Source organism: Mus caroli, unplaced genomic scaffold, assembly GCF_978045245.1.
Source record: "Mus caroli unplaced genomic scaffold, Mus_caroli_1 scaffold_19, whole genome shotgun sequence".
Lineage (NCBI taxonomy): Eukaryota > Metazoa > Chordata > Mammalia > Rodentia > Muridae > Mus > Mus caroli.
The window spans coordinates 22,392,045-22,405,329 of NW_028227274.1; the positions used below are offsets into that span (position 1 = coordinate 22,392,045).

General features: G+C 44.7%; 1 protein-coding gene across 4 annotated transcripts in view; it reads left to right on the forward strand.

Moving 5' to 3' along the window:
- The window catches only part of Fhod3 (formin homology 2 domain containing 3), a 423,897-nt gene that overhangs the window by 367,838 nt on the left and 42,774 nt on the right, over positions 1 to 13,285 (forward strand). For all 4 annotated transcript variants that reach the window (XM_021150413.2, XM_029472088.2, XM_021150415.2 and 1 more), the window contains 2 exons: positions 4,915 to 5,193; positions 9,677 to 10,554. In XM_021150413.2, the coding sequence (XP_021006072.1) occupies positions 4,915 to 5,193; positions 9,677 to 10,554 (1,157 nt within the window). The remainder of the gene's footprint in view (positions 1 to 4,914; positions 5,194 to 9,676; positions 10,555 to 13,285) is intronic.

The window sequence follows — 13,285 nt, forward strand, 5'->3', positions numbered from 1 at the left end:
TCAAGTACTAGGATTATAGGTAGACATTATGACATCCAGTTTTAATGTGGTATTAAGGATGGAGCCCAGGGCTTTGTGCATGCTAGGCAAATTATACCTACAGAATTATACATCCCTAGCCCCTTGCTTTGGCCTTCTTAGGGTTATCACAAGTCATCCCTATGGAGGGGTCAGGAAGATCTCAGCAAAAATTTCATACAAGATGTCCAGTAAGTATACCTCAGAGGGTTTTGACAATCCCTGTCCTCCTCAAACTCACATTCCCTCCTTCCCCACAGCAGGTCTCGGTAGGTACTTAGTTCTAGAATCTTATTTGCAGTCCTTCCCTATAGAGGTGCCTTGACTGACATTTGCTTCTTTCTACCCAGTCTCATCATTGACATTTGCTTCCTGACTATTCCATCCTGCTTGGAGCTTCAGCCTTAGCTTACAGGAAAGACCAGCTGTTCCAAAAGGAAGAGCGTTCGGCCTGACATAGGCATAGATAGGGGACTCTTCTAGCCAACAACAAAACATGCTTGTGCTCTACCTGAAGCACCTGTCTCTATCCCTTATGGTAGAGTCCCAGATGTGTTTCTAAGTACACAAGGCCAATAGTCCTTGCCCTAGATGGCTGACCAGCTCCCTCTGTACTCTGAGCTGAACCTCACTGAACATCTTTGACTCTTTCCACATAGCACATACTCCAGGTTTCTACATACCCTCTTCTACCTGCTTAGCGTGTTCTCACTAGTAATAGATGTTGCTTAAATATCCTTTTGACATAGAGATTTACACATCCTTTCTGGACCTCATGAAAGCACCTTGCTACCTCTTCCCTGGGTACCACCTTCCCAGTGCATTATGCTGTTGATATCAACACATGCAAGATGTTGTTATCTGTTTTATATTGGTAGTAGGAGCTAAATGGCTGGCATTGTGCTGTGCCCATGGGACAACAGGACTCATGTGCCTTGCCATGCAGGATTTTAGGATCTCTGGCCCTGTGCCTGTATCATTAGTGTCAGAGTGCAACTGATTGGACATCAGTGTATTTGCCACCACTGACATCACTGTTGAACTAGAGAAATTCTTGTTAACTACTGAGACTAGTAGTAGCTTGGAGGTAAAAACACTGTGTTCACCCCAGGTGTTGATGAAAGCCTTCATTTCCTGCAGACTTCCATGCTGTGTTTCCTGTGACTGGCCTCTTACCCTGTAGCTAGACAGGAAACATAACCCCAAAAGAATGCCTGTGTGTATGGAGGACTCTCAGTAAGAGAAGCCCTGATTAAAGAGAAAACAGAGAGAGAATGCTGTGGAACTTGCTGTAGTATCTCTGGGTCTTCATAGGTGCTTCCTTTAGATTGACCAGGAATAACAGGAACTTTGTGAGGCAGAACTAGTTCCTGAGTCAGATGGGGCCTCTCAGATGAGAGAAAAGAAGATGTGGTCCTTCAAAAATTTTGTTCCAGCTGTGGCTAGAGAAGGGTCTACCATTAGCCTGCTGCTCCCTTCAGATCTGCCTGTCACCCCCGGCAGGTGCCTGTCCACACAAGACCCTGATTGTGTATTAAGCTTCTGAAGGCAGAGGGTAATGGGGCTGGGCATCACCGCTGGTTTATTACATGCTTAGAGGAAAAAGCCTCCATTCCCGTTTGCTGCCTTGATTCCTAATCCCTTGCTTGTCTTGCTTCACTTGCATGTATATGACCAGCACTTATGCTCATAAATTGATCAGGACAGCCCCACATGCCAAAGCTTTATAATCAGACCCTGTGGATACTGAGGCGCGTGTTCTAGGTGGGAGGTGACTTTGAAGATGACTATTTCCATACAGATCCATGAGAAGAACACCCCGTTCACCAGTATTTGGAATTACATATTAGTGGCCCAAGCTCCATGCAGTTAGGTTCTGACATATTTGAATGGCATTGTGTTGATTCTTCCTGAGAGTGTGTGGCTCATTCAGAGCTAGCACATCTAGTAACACATCTGTCCAGACAACCCTTGGCCAGCCAAGGGCTGTGTGGCTGTCTGAGTCCTGTAGGTTAAATGGGGATGAAACAGCACAGGGGGTCCAGGCCAACTTCAGTCCCGCAGCAGGCAGCCATGAGTATGCCCTCTCCTTTACTGGGTCTCCAGGGGCTGCTAAGTTGTCCTTGCTCACCCTGCCAGGGACAGAGCCACAGGAAGACACCCTTGTCCAGGTCCCCCACATGCTCGCCATGAATGCCCAAATGCATGCCACATGCTAGGCTGTTGCAAACACATTGTCATTTTGATGTGGCTATTCTGAAGTCAGCGTGCGTGTACACATATGCTTTCTGTCAGCCCCATCATGATACCACCGTTGCTCATATTCCATGTCTGCCAGGCTTGTAAAGCTCCCAGAAGGGTGTATCTCTCTCCTAAAGAGCACATTTCATCAAATGAAAACGAAATCAGCATTGAGATTCTCCTACACCAAAAAGGACTTCTCCAAAGGGAGTCCTTAGTCTTCCCCATGAGCAAAGCCTTGGTTTTCCTTTTGAGGGACAGTCCATGGCATGCCTGTTCTCAGGCGTGTGAACTCAAAGGGATGTGGCTCTTTGTTTTCTTTTGCTGTTATCAGACCTGACAACTTTGGGGACAGCCTCTGGGCTCTGAACCAGGCTCCTGTGCTAGATTAGATACCCCAGGGATGAATGCATGAGAGAACGTCATCCAGGCAGGAGAAAGGTACACACTATGCCATTCCCAATTCCTGCCTAAAGGGCACTGTGAGATTCACACAGGATATCGTCTCTGGTGACTGCAAAGTACCCAGAACAATAAGAAATGTCTACAGTTCTTCCCTTTTCTACTCTTCCTCTGCCCTTCCCATCCTTCCTCTCCTTGGGTACTTCCCTGCTCTATTCTCAGAAGAACGCAGGGCACAGGGATGGGATGCTGTGACTCCTGGCAGAATTTCTTACTAAGAAATTGATGATGGTTGGGCCTCTGCCCAGTGAGAGCTGTTTTCCTCCTTGTGATAAAGGCAGAGCTTGGCTCACTGATAAGGCCTGAATACCTTATGGCCATCTCTCCCCCACCCTGAAGGCAGCAGTATGCTCCAGAGAGAGGGGGTTGGGGGAGACAGAACAAGCAAGGGAACTGCCTGATCCACTTGCTTTATGGGATCTGGATAGGTCTCTTCTAGTTCCTGCCTGAATGTCTTCATCAACTTGAGTGTGTGTGTGTGTGTGTGTGTGTGCGCGTGTGCGTGTCTGTGTCTGTGTCTGTGTCTGTGTGTGCACACACATACACTCAGGACTTGAGCACACATTCTCTAGGAACTGTCAGAATCCTGGCAGTGTAGCCTTTTCCAGCCCAGGGCAGATGCTGTCAGGAGTGACCCAGCCTCGTCTGGCCTATCCAGATGGCATTTGGCTGGAGGTTTCTATATTCTCAGTCATTCTGTTACTTGTCCAAATTTCTTAGCTGAGAGCTTTGCTCAGCAAAACCAGGCATGAGGCAGACAGGGCCATTTCACTGCACTGTGGAGCAGCACATGACTGGGAATGCGAGCATTTTGCCTTGTTGCTAGCAGTGTTTCTATTCTCTGATGCTTTACAGGTAGGCCCCTGCCCATGAGTGGTCCTCTTATCTAGGGTTTTTATTTTTATTTGGTTGGTGATAGGGTTTTGTTTTGTTTTGTTTTTTTTCAGAGTCTCGTAGGCTGATATGGAGCTCACTGTGTGGCCCTACTAGTCACAGATAATCACTGGTCCTCTCGCCTTCACTTCTGAAGGGCCAGGACTATAGACATAAGCCATCCTACCTCGTACTTTAAAACATTTTAACTTTATGGGTATGAATACTTAGCCTGCATGTATATATGTACACCATATGCATACTTCTTGGATCTCCTAAAACTAGGTTTATAGATGGTATGAGCCACCATGGTGGGGACTGCGACTTGAACCCAGGTCCTATGCAAGAGCCACAAGTGCTCTTGCCCATTAAGCCATCTTTCTATCCCAATACTTTAAGAATATCTGTTATGAAGCAGAGTTGGAGTTTATTAAGAAAGGGGTTATAGATTTAAGCATAGACTTGAGGGAGAAGAAAGAAAGATGACATCCAAGTAAAGGACAATTGTACACACAAGATTGTAGGCACAGGCTTCTCCAAAGTGAGACACAAGTGATTCCTTGAAGGGCTAACTTTATGCCACTGGGCAAACAGTATCTGAGCATCTGATCCCAGGGGGAATCATCCTCCCTATATTAGCCTCAAATGTCAGAACGCTTTGGACTGCCGCTTGAAAGTCAGCTTGGTTTACTGTGGGTTTTGCTGTTTCCCCCACAAAGACATTGCATTCATTTTATGTTGCTGCATAAGAAATGGCCCAAAACATCACCACTGAAAATAGTTCCTGTGTGTTGTCTTGCAGTTTCCCAGCATGGGTCAGCTGGGTTCCTGTGGCCAGCTGGGCTCCGATTCGGAGACCTGGGAGGACTCCTTTGACTCCTTCGACTTACTCAGTGTTAATTTGCACTTGTAGATCAGGTCCCTGTTCATAATTGACTGCCAGTCAGGGTTCACTGTCAGCTTCTAGAGGCTACCTATATCTGTACCACATGGCCCTTTCCATCTACAATGCTAGAGGTACACGTGGGATCCTCAGGTTTCTAAGCTCTCTGACCTCTTTTGTGTTGCTGTTACAACATCTTCAATTTCTGAGGCTCAGCTCACTAAAGCTGGCATGTCTAATAGCCACATTCTAAAGTGGACTTACATGTCACCTGCCCAGTATTGTTCATAGCAGCAGACCATTAGCTCAATAACCACAGAACAGGAATGATTCTTGGGGGCTACTTTTAGATTTTTTTTTCCAAGAGGAATCAGACCAATTTTGGGGTGACCCCTGACCTCTGTTCTTAATGTAATTTCTATTCTTGTCTCCATCAGTAAGTGGTAAGGACCACGAGCCTGAACTGGAGGCAGAAGCTGGGCAAGGTGCTGATGAAGCTAGCCAGGACATAGCATCTGCCCACAGGGGAGCAGAGAGCCAAGAAGAGCCGGTGCTGGAGCTAGAGCCAGAGGAAAGAGCTTCACTGAGTGAAAAAGAGAGGCAAAACGAAGAGGTGAATGAGAGGGACAACTGTTCTGCTTCCAGCATCTCGTCCTCCAGCAGCACCTTGGAGAGGGAAGAGAAGGAAGACAAACTGTCTGAAGACAGGGCAACCGGTAAATGGAACCCCTTCTCCATGTGCAGAGGCTCTGCTGTTTTAGAGCCTGGCCAGAGGCTACCCTGCCAAGGTGACCTGTGGGAACTGCTCACTCCTTCAGCTGTGTCACCTGTCCCATGGTGCCAGTCAGCCAGCAGCTTCCCACTAGAGCTCGGGCTCTGTGGCCTTCTATCCTGTGGGATCTCTTAGTTCCATGGGTGGTTTAGAGGGTCCAGATGGTAGAACGTGCTGAGGAGCAAGCTGTGGGAAAGGAACCACTAGGTTCTCTTTATTGGTTCCAATGTCGATAATGGCAAATTTGGCGTGTTCCAATTTCTGCTTGAAGTTTAGACAGGTTGTGATGTCATCTATTCCTTTAGAAGACTTGTTTGAGGGAAGTATATAAAAAACCATGGCTAGAATAGATATATGAAACAAATTGAATTAGTACTTGTAAAACAGCATGGTTCACAGTACATGGAGGTGATGTTGGCATATTGGACCAGCACATACAGGCTTTAGGTAGTTGTACACATTGTATTAGGTCCACTGGTAAATGTAACCTATGTGGTTTTCCTTCTATAACTCTCTCTTTTTAGTATTACCCCTGGACTCCATTCAATTCATTTATAACTGAGAACCTTACAGCTAGGGACCAAGCAGAATATTAGGCTGTATATCTAGACCCTAAGGATCTCATCAGGGTTTTGGTGACTTGGCTCAAAGGGTTTTTCATACTACCTGTGACAGCATTGGGTTTGGTTTTCCTATCCATGATTTTTAAGCCATCAAGGTGATTAAAAATCAGCATTCCTTATCAGCAGAGGAATGGACCATGCTCTAGCCTTCATTGAACCATATAACAGAGCACACACTCAATCCCAAGGCTCCCCTTGCCATTCTGAGCCCTGAGCCAGGCACTGTTTAGTCTTGTTAGTTACAACATTGAGAATACAGTTTCTGAAGCTCAGAAGAGTTAGTGAATGAATAAATTAATGAAACAATGCTCTCTTCCAACAGATCTGCCAATAACTTAGTCTAAAATACTTATTGCTTATGTTTTTCCCAGTTAAAACATACTACTGAATTTGATTTCACATATTACTTATCACTAAGATATAACAAGAAAGGAATCCAAGACTATTAGTTTATATCTTAGATATTAATGCACTAAAAATCTTGTGCCTACACATGTGCTACACATGTTTTGCATACACATGTGCTAAGAAGGACTATTTTATTTCTTCCAAGTAGTAATATAGTTATTTCCAAATTCTAGATGTATTACTCAGTTTTAACAGAATTATGATCACAAGATAAGTTCTTGGTAACTTTGGTCCTAGCTGATTTCTGTACATTATGAATAGTGTTATGAGTGTTACTCAACATTTTTGGGCTCAGCATATCAACAAGGTGGATTAGGAAAACTAAACCAGGGAACAGAACCTTCTTGGATCTCAGAGTGCAGCTTTCTCCCCCAAAAAGGACAACTTTGAAAAAGTGGAGCCTCTGAGCTCCCAGGAACCTACTATTCGCTTCCACAAAGAGCAAGTGGAATCCAAGTGTATAGATGTAGAAACTGGAGCTTCTGGTGACTTTTCTGCTTCACCTGAGGATTGGGAAGAGGATTAGTTCATTTGTGGGAACTTACTGGCTCCTCAAATTCCACACTGTTCACAGTGTCTAGCAGCAGCAGAGTCAAGGCAACTCTGTCATGACAGCACTAGATGCTCCTCATGAAGTCATAGAGACATTGTATTTCTCTAACTATTGTGTCTCTTACTAAGAAGTGAATTTGTAGTGATACCAAGTAAAGCTCGAAAGAGCTGCAGCTCATTCCAGGTGCCTTTGTCTTCATTTGGTTTCATGTTCAGCCCTGAATGTGGTAATTCTCCTAGTTTGCCATGACACTTGCAGAACAGCTGGATGGGTGCTGGGCATGTCTATCTTGTTTGCTGTGAGCCCTCACTTCCTAGCTGTGTGCCTAGAGCACAGTTGGCCTAGAGGTTGCTGAGAATAAGTTTGAAGGTTGAAACACAGTTGCCTTGACAATTAACACTGCAATCCCTGTAGAGAAAATGCCCCAGGTGCTTTGAAAAGCCCAGAGGCCAATGGAGCGAAGGTTCCGTACTACACTTACATTATAAAATCAGTACAGTCGACTGGGATAATTTGGAGGTGTTGTAATACCCAGAGCCCACTAAGAACAATGTGTAAAGATATGTACTTTAAAACACTATTTTTTTTCATTTTTAATTCAAGGTGAATTAAAACGATGATGATGATGCTCACACATCCCACGAGAGACCAGGGGAAGAGAAACCAAGGGAATAAATGAAAAAGCAAATAAACAGCACATTTAAGCCCTGACACTTCAATTATTAGTTTAGCAGTAGCTGTTTAAAAAAATTAACCAATTATCCCTATGCAAAATTCTTTCTTTCAATTTCGTTTCATTCACTATATTCAGGTCATGCTTTTACCTGTGCCCAATTCCTCTCAGATCTCTTCTCTTCCTCGCCCACCCAAGCCCATGCCGTTTCTCTTTCTTTTTAGGAAAAAGAACAGGCAAACAAAAAGATGTCCCCCAGCCCCCACCAAAAACAACAATAAAACACAAGAAACACACACACTCACACACCACTCCACAAAAATCAGAACCCATAATATATAAGCAAAACATCAACAAGACAAAAAATACCCAAACTAAGCAATATGAGATTAAATGTCTACAAAAATGTCATTGAGTAACTCTTGTCAAGCACACTGACAGAGGAAATGAAAAGTTAAGAAGTTATATTATATAATATGTCAAAAATATATTATGTATATTATAACAATTATATAATAATAATAAAATATAGAGATAACTTATATTAATATCAAATAAAGTAGACTACAATGCAAAGGGAGTTGTCAAGGACAAGAGGGACAATAAATAATGTATAAAATGTACACAAGAATTAAAAGAGTAAAGAAATAGGCAAGAATACCAGCATCTTTAAAATAACCACCCTGTTGTGTTGTCATAAGAAAAGCCAGCATTTCCCTAACAATGGAGAAAGAAAGTGACTATCTCTTAAGAAAGACCATTATCTGCTATCAAAACTGACTCCCTGCTTACAAGGAGAGCTGTGCTGGCCAGCTGGGATGGTGCAAGAGTGAGATAGGAGGAAAGAGGCTAGGATCTGCTGTGGAGGGAATGTCTGTTAGCAGGGTGCCTAGCTCTGCTACCTACTGAGGATCACAAAGCAGGTGCCAAGGATTGGAATGGTACTAGGGTGGAGAAAGCTGCCATCAGGGGACAGAAACCCACTCCAGAAGGAAGGGTGGGGTTGCAAGACCCATTCATGAATAGCTTTAAAGAAAGCTCTGAGACTAGGTTGAGTGGGGCTGAGAGAGTGAGTGAGACATGCAGTTTGAGGACAGGTCAAGGTCAAAGGTGAGGAAGGGGCTGACAGAAAGAGGGAAACAGACCTGGTGAGTGTGAAGTCTGGAATGGAAGACTAGGACACTGAACCCCACCGGCTGCCTGGAAAAAACAGTTGGAAAGGGCTGGGTAAGCAGAAGCTTGTGTCTATGGGCCTTACAAGGAGAGAAACAAGAGCAGCGAGTGAAACAACTTTTAGAAGCAATATTATCTTAAAGGGAAAGATCAGAAGCTGGGAGTGAGGTAGAGATAAAAGAGGAGTCAGGAGAAAGTATACCTGTATTTACGGCAGAGCCCCGGGGGTGGGAGAGGCAGAAAGGTCTCAGTAGGAGGGGCAGAGAAGTACTGGTGAGAGGACCAAGAAGCAGGGCAGAGGATTGCAGAGAATCACCCAGTGGTTTCCTAATGCACAAATAGAGTGGTTGCTCTAATAAGGGGCAGCTGCAGACAGCCACAGGAGAAAGGCTGTGACTGTGCTGTCATGGAGGTAGGAGGCTGGAAGCTGAGTGGCAGAGCTCTTTGGACCTCATCTGTTAAACTGGTAAACTGCAGAAGCAAGACAGCCCAGAGAATGAGCTGTGCAGGCAAGTCAAAGGGAAGGCGGGGAGTGGGTCATTTCAAAGGAAGGAGAGAAGACTTCTAGGTAGCATTAAAGCTCCTTGAGATGAGACTGTTCACCTGAACTGATAGCATAGTTGTGGTGTAGAGTCAGGGGACAGATGTCCCTCTAGCACTTGCCCTGGAGTAGGGGGGCACTTCCCACCTTCCCTAGTCTAGCTATGACAGATGTGCCTTACCTATATATGGTGGCTTAGATTGTGACATCCTGCCACGGGAGGAGGAAAGGGAAGATGCTATGTAGTACAGTTGGGAGCCAGGAGTGCTGCCACTTAGATGATTCTGGAGGCCTGGACTGACTGCTCAGCTGTGACCATCTGGTTTGAGTGCCTTATCTTAGTGTTTTCTTTGGAGTTGCTCCTGTGTGTCCACCTGTTTTCATACATAACTGGTTTTCTTGTGGATTTAAAGCTCCCTGCGACTTTCTTACCACTTCCTTCTCGTGTCCTTTCAGGTTTGTGGTCCACCAGCCTTCAGGATGTGGGTGTGAATGGACAGTGTGGTGACATCCTTACCAGCAAAAGGTTCATGCTGGACATGCTGTATGCCCATAACAGAAAATCCACAGAAGATGAGGAAAAGGATGACGGGGAGCCTGGGAGGTCTGCGCAGGAGGTGGAGGCAGTGGCCAGCCTTGCCACCAGGATATCCACTCTGCAGGCCAACTCTCAGGCCCCAGAGGAGAGCATCAAGAGGGTGGACATTGGCTGTCTAGACAACCGGGGCAGTGTGAAGGCATTTGCTGAGAAATTCAACAGTGGAGAAGTAGGGAGAGGAGCCATCTCTCCTGATGTGGAGTCTCACGACAAGGTCCCGGATACACCCCCAGCACAGCTGAAGACTGAGTCTGATTACATCTGGGACCAGCTCATGGCCAATCCAAGGGAGCTCAGAATCCAAGACATGGATTTCACAGACCTAGGGGAGGAGGACGATATTGATGTTTTGGATGTGGATCTTGGCCACCGGGAAGCCCCAGGGCCACCCCCTCCACCTCCTCCCACCTTCCTGGGTTTGCCACCCCCACCCCCTCCACCCCTGTTGGACAGCGTGCCTCCCCCACCAGTCCCCGGTAATTTATTGGCCTCTCCTGTGTTCAACACTCCTCAGGGCTTAGGGTGGTCCCAGGTACCCAGGGGTCAGCCAGCGTTCACCAAGAAAAAGAAGACGATCCGACTGTTCTGGAATGAAGTCCGGCCCTTTGAGTGGCCAAGTAAGAACAATCGCCGGTGCAGGGAATTCCTGTGGTCAAAACTGGAACCCATTAAGGTGGACACTTCCAGACTCGAGCACCTGTTTGAGTCCAAGTCTAAGGAGCTGTCTGTCACCAAGGTAGGCTGGGCCCCGGCATGGTTCTTGCTTAGGAGGAGGAGGAGAGCAGGAGAGGTTAGTGCTTGATGAGATGTCCTGTCTTGTTGCTTTGGCTATTTGCTAAGCAGTCCACTGGGACTCACATGTCTAACTTTTCAGACAACCCAGGAAAAGAAGCAAAAAGGCCAATCATGGATGGCCATGTCGTCTGCGGTAATGTCAGTGCACCCCAAAGGAACTGAACCTGCTTACTTAGCAGGTGTCCTGAGCATACTCATCTACTGTCACCTCAAGTGAGGGACCATGGTACCACTTTGAAGTTAGCTGTAGCCACTCAGTGCTGTTCCAGAGGCAACAATTCTGTCTTTGTATAATCCTCTGAGCTGACATACCAAAACTATCTAGATATTCAGTAATGACATATTTGCATCCCTGGAAAAATTATATATGCATTGTGTTTCTTATTTTCTTAAATGTCTGAGAACCTGCAGGCATCACTTTTGTAGTATTGTTAACACAGGCATTGCATAGGGTTATGCATGGGAAACACTTTACAATGAATGGACATAACACAATGGTCAGCAAACTCTGATATAGAAATGCATAGGAGATTGTATTTCCCACAAATATGTGCTTTAATAATGCCTCCATTTGATAGCTCAACCCACAAATGTCTAATTCAGGATATCTTGAACTTTTTTTAAGGTTAGAAGTTATCTTTCCCTCTAGGAATTTGGGCTATGAGAAAGTGTTTTGTAAAGTCTGATGTAGACAATTGTACCCAACCTTTTATAGTGCAACACAAGGTCATCTAAATAGCTCACGCCTGAGAACCATGCAACCGAGTCACAGGAACAACTGCAAAAATCTTTAACACACGTGCACGTGTTTCTAAGAGGAGGTGCCAAGGCTGTTGAGTGATGCTGAGGGGCCAGCTGGGCCGCATCCATTGGTCAGTCTTCTTATAAATCCATGTTGAGATCTTTAAACTTCTTGACCCCCTTTGCCAACTGGTGTTTATCCCGGTGTCTATTTCTGCCCAGGCTCAGAGAGGATATGACTCTCAATTATTTCCTGCTCCAGAAATCTACTTAAGTCAGAATGAAAGCTTCTTTAAGGTCTGAACTACTGAGCTTTAATGAAATTATCACATCTCATCAATCCTGTTCTTGTGTTGAAGTGGGTCTAGACTTTGTTCTTTTGAGAATGTAATCACCAGTAATGAAACACTGAACACCTACTCTCAGTGTATCCATATCCTGATGTTTTCAGGATGTTGTCATACAGTGCTTAGGTGCCATATGTCCTCTTCTTCTTTGTACAGTCAGCCTGGCATTGTGGGGAGGACCAGCTGAGAGTTAGATCATGACCCATCTCATACACTACACTGGACCCAACTGCATTCTCTCTCTCTCTCTCTCTCTTTCTTCTTTCTTCTTTCTCTTCCTCCTCCTCCTTCCTCCTCCTTCCCCCCCCCCCCCCCTCCTCCTCCTCCTCCTCCTCCTCCTCCTCCTCCTCCTTCTTCTTCTTCTTCTTCTTCTTCTTCTTCTTCTTTCTTCTTCTTTCTTCTTCTTTCTTCTTTCTTCTTCTTTCTTCTTCTTTCTTCTTTCTTCTTCTTCTTTCTTCTTTCTTCTTCTTCTTCTTCTTCTTCTTCTTCTTCTTCTTCTTCTTCTTCTTCTTCTTCTTCTTCTTCTTCTTCTTCTTCTTCTTCTTCTCATCTTCTTCTGTCCCATACTCATTTGTCTGGCTGTGCTGCTAGCTTCCTGCAGTAGCTCATGCCCTGGATGTTGCTGGGTGAGGCTGTCTCAGGACTGAGAATAAAAAGGGAGGCAGGTTGGTAATGGAGGCATGTTTAACTTCCTTTACAGTAAACTTAAGTTGCCACAAGAAGACTTAAAATGAGTGTTACTTCACCCATCTCCCTCTTCTCTCAATTTCACTGTGGTTGACATGGTTGGTGATAAGCTATTGGCTTCCATCCTCTCAGCACCCCAGAGTTCTATTCCTACCTGTAGCAGGGTGAGCACCTCTCCATGTAGTCTAAGGCCTTGCTAATGGCTAAATGTTTCCATGTTTGGTAAAGCAGGGACATAAGGGAATAGTCAGTCATCCACACTGGTGAGTTCAGCATCTTAAGATTGCATCACTGCAGATGGAACCCATTTTTTAAAAAATGTGTATTTGTGCTGAACATTTATAGAATGTTTCCTTGTCTGTATTTCTGAAACAGTACAACAGCTAGTACATGGCATCTGTATTATGCTAGGTAATATTAATAATCCAGAGATGATTTAGAATACTCTAGAGGATTTTAAGGGTTATGTACAAAATATGTAAAAATCCATTTATGTAAGGCATTTGAGAATTATTGTACTCTCTGGTGGTCCTGTAACTAATACCCTAGGGACACCGAGAGACAACAAAACTGAAACATTTATTAAATTGTTTCCAGAATGTTCTGCAATGAAACTTAGGAGCATATATATATCTTTGAGGGGTTTGTTGTTGCTTGGTTGTCTTTTTTTTTTTTTTAAGGAAATGTGAGCCAGAGCCAATTTTCAAAATGCTATAAGGGGTGAAAATGCAAATTAATATTATAGCATCACCTCCTTGGAGAGATGGATCCTTTTTGTATATGTTACCCATTCCTGTATAACTAATTCTACACCTGGTTTTAATCACTGACTGTGATTTTCATACAACACAGCTGTATACAGCCACTTTCGAACTCTGGCTCATGAGAAGTTTTTCA